Below are 3,400 nucleotides of genomic sequence, written 5' to 3'. Positions count from 1 at the left end.
CTGCCTGCTGACCCCTGGCAGCTTGGCGTCATTTCTCTCCGCCACCCCATCCCCGCTGTCCGCATTCAAGCTCACCTTTCCAGTTGTTTCTGGTGCTTCTCCTCCCGGGCCTGGGCTTTCATCTGTTGCACCTCAATGGTGTCGGGCTTCCTGCGCCTCATATACAGTTCATGGTTGCCCATGCAGAGCTGCAGGATCCTCTTGTTAATTCTCAGACGAGGGGCATAAAACACAAAGTCCTAGAAGAGAGACGCCACACAGTCAGTTTTCCAAGCATGCTTTCTCTTCTCCCAGCTAGCTGCAGACAGATCGTCTCGCCCCTAATTTCACTGTAATCGAGACATACACGCAGGCCATTGAAATATAGCAGCAGGGACTGCCAATATCATCTGAAGCCAAAACAATTGTTATTTATATTCTCCACTTAAAGTCCACATAGAATTGACAAATTACTCTTCTAGAAAAAGTATCTTTCCAAGAGAATTAACAATCTCCATTCTGAGGAGACTTTGTGGAGTTTGGAAATGTTGCAGAAGATTCTGGGTTGGCAGGTAACCATATGGGCAACTCACAGACCTCTAATACTGAGTAATTAGTTTTTAAGTTTGCATGGTTTTGTGACTGAAAGAAAGCATGAAACTGAAAGTGTATTGCAGGCTATTAAAGTAACCTTGTAGAGTTTCCTGACCTATTTGAATCAATATTCAAGGCACCATCTGTGTTTTTTCAGAGGAAGAGAAGAAACACCTTCCAATATCAGTCTTTCCTCTCCATGGCATTTCCTAGTTAAGCTGACCTAGGCTGTTACAAGAGCGTCAAGTGAAAGCTGTTGTTTTTGAACCACCAAACATACGGGTTATTTTGAATAGTGGGTTGCAGGCAGTAACAAAACACAAGCTATTCTAAAATTTCTGGTTCTGCAAAAAGAACAGCCCCAAATTTCTTATTATCTGTCTTATAACCAGGCTTTTACAGAAACTATACAGCAGACTGGATCTTCTAGAAGAAAGTCTGCTAAGAAAGGGCCACGTTCATTACCTGCCTGATGATTTTTCTGAGTTCACAACCATAAATGTTTACAATGCAGTCTGAACTTACACAGTGAACAAACTCTGCATCTTTGTGCCTTTTTCCGTGTACTACGTGGACGGTGATATGGGCAGTGGGCAAGCTGCCACACTACCACTGTAAACCAGCACCCATTCCTTAGAATCACCCTCCTATGGATTGCCTCACTGTTAGCAAGAGGTGGAACTGAGAAGGGGCACGCAGAGGCTCTACACTTCTGCATGGCAGCAGTGATCAAGTTTTTAATTGCCACAATTTGGTTGTGGCTATCTCTGGGAAAACTAGAAGTCACACTAGAAGCAATGAAAAGCCCTCCAAGTACTATTAAGATGAACAGGAATACGCTGACCAAGATTCGTTTTCTTCAATGCATTTTCCTAAATCGACATACTGACTGCAGAAGAGGCAGGCAGCGCAGCGTGTTGTGCTCCCCCACTAAATCCTGCCAGAGCCATTCTGAGCTGCACAGGTCGGATACTGCTAACTGTACCCGTAAGCTGTTCATCTGACCTCCTATTTCTGATAAGTAATCTTAAAAACAGTTTGTGTACCTTGTGATGAGCAGGTCCTACCTTGAGGCAAGGCTGACCTACATGGAAGTAGATACTGAGGGCACGGACGGTGGTTGCGTTTGTCATTTAAGGCCGTAACCAAGGGACAAAACATTCACAAAGGACATAAAAGAATCCCCTCCTTTCTTCATCCCCAGCCTCCCCCTGGTCTCACACAACTGGGAGCATCGCAGCTTGGTATTTTAAAGACAACGTGCTGAAGATATTAGAGTATGTGGGCAGACAGGCCTAGAAATGAAAAAGCTTATTCTGGGCAAGGTGCCACAGGACTCTACCCATTACATTAGTGTCCATTTAAATACTGACATTTAGAATCCTTCAAATTAAAGGGGAGCTTCCAACCCACATCTTGGGTGGACTGAGTATTTTGCTGTAGTTACAAAAATTGCCTTTTTAGATGGAGATACAAGCATATGAAAAGATCCAGACGACTTCCTGAATGCTCAGAATTAGCGTCCAGATAAGTTCTTCTTTCACACATAGCTTTAAACATAACACAGAGGGAAAAGGACAATTGAGACAGAGGGAGGAAACATAACTGAGGTTTTCAGTGTTAACACCCTTCTGTTATCAGCCTCTTGCAAGTCTCCGTTTCAAACTCACTCAGATTTACTGCTGGAGAGTGGATGGAAAGCTGTGATCCACAAACGGGAGATTCGTATTTTGTAATGCGTACAACACGTCCAAGAGACTCTTCTATTGAGAAAAGCATGCCTGACAGAGGCCAGCTTTCTATCCCTGTGGAGTTTTGTTGGCTTTCACTAACAGCATCACAGAAAGAAGCTCCTCTCCCCCCCTACCCAGGTTGTTACCTGGAGGAAAGCCCTGCAGCAGTATTTGTATCCTTTAAATTACTGGGAGGATCTTTTTCTGTTAGAGAGATTTATAAGCCATCACCCTTTGCCAAAGCCAAACTGCTTATTATTTCTCAGGGCTGCACTTACCCACCAAGGCCAAGTACTGGGGTGGGGGAAGAGAAGAGGAGGCCTTTCTCAACTATTCCAATAGTTTCACAAGACTGACAGAATGAGATCCACCTATACCAGTTATTCCACTTTATGTTTTCAACAGGTCAAAGTAAGTTGCTAATGTTTTAGCATGTATCCATGTGGTTTTGCAGTAGCATTTGAATGATTTTTGTGTTTTTTTTTTTTTAAATGAACAACAACAACAAAAAGATACCCACCAGCTTCCATGCACTGAAAGAAACGGGGAGAGGACTAGTCTCAGTATAATCTGGCTACGCAGGAGACTCACAGAACTAGCGAAGAATTCTGATTTAAGCATAAGGCTACCTAGTTTGCTAGAAAAAAAGGACTCGGCAGTTGTAAAATCCTTGTCTTTCTCCATGTTAGATACCACTATAAGCCCTTTATTTATGCTGCACAGAAAACCAGACAGCTCCAAATACACCCTAAATACTAAGGCTCATTTTGCATCTAGAGTACCTGCAGCTTTCTCTTCTCCAAAGACTACTTTATTTTGAGATGAAGCAGTATTAGTTGTTCATAAGCAGTACCCAGGAATCCATTCTAGATACACTTACCGGTGCCTTCTTGTCAATAGGCTTTATAACAAACTTCTTGTCATTGAAAGAGATGTTTCTGATTTCGCTCCAGGGGAACCCAATCTTTGGAGTCAGTCTGGAAGGAAGAGAATATTTTTAAGAGATGCTGCAACGAACATTTTTTTTCCCCCCCGACGTTGCTTCTAACACACGGACTCAGTGGGATGCAACTCTTCTCTCTGTTGGGAGAGCT

General features: G+C 43.2%; 1 protein-coding gene across 2 annotated transcripts in view; it reads right to left on the bottom strand.

The window, feature by feature from the left end:
• EZR (ezrin) overlaps positions 1-3,400 on the bottom strand; it is a 20,769-nt gene that overhangs the window by 5,974 nt on the left and 11,395 nt on the right. For both annotated transcript variants that reach the window (XM_009319112.1, XM_009319113.1), the window contains 2 exons: positions 3,187-3,283; positions 76-239 (listed from right to left, as the gene is read on the bottom strand). In XM_009319112.1, the coding sequence (XP_009317387.1) occupies positions 76-239; positions 3,187-3,283 (261 nt within the window). The remainder of the gene's footprint in view (positions 1-75; positions 240-3,186; positions 3,284-3,400) is intronic.

The sequence above is a fragment of the Pygoscelis adeliae genome, unplaced genomic scaffold (assembly GCF_000699105.1).
Source record: "Pygoscelis adeliae isolate BGI_AS28 unplaced genomic scaffold, ASM69910v1 Scaffold172, whole genome shotgun sequence".
NCBI classification, from domain to species: domain Eukaryota; kingdom Metazoa; phylum Chordata; class Aves; order Sphenisciformes; family Spheniscidae; genus Pygoscelis; species Pygoscelis adeliae.
Note: the sequence above shows the minus strand (reverse complement) of the source record. Positions and strands in the feature narration are given on the sequence as shown.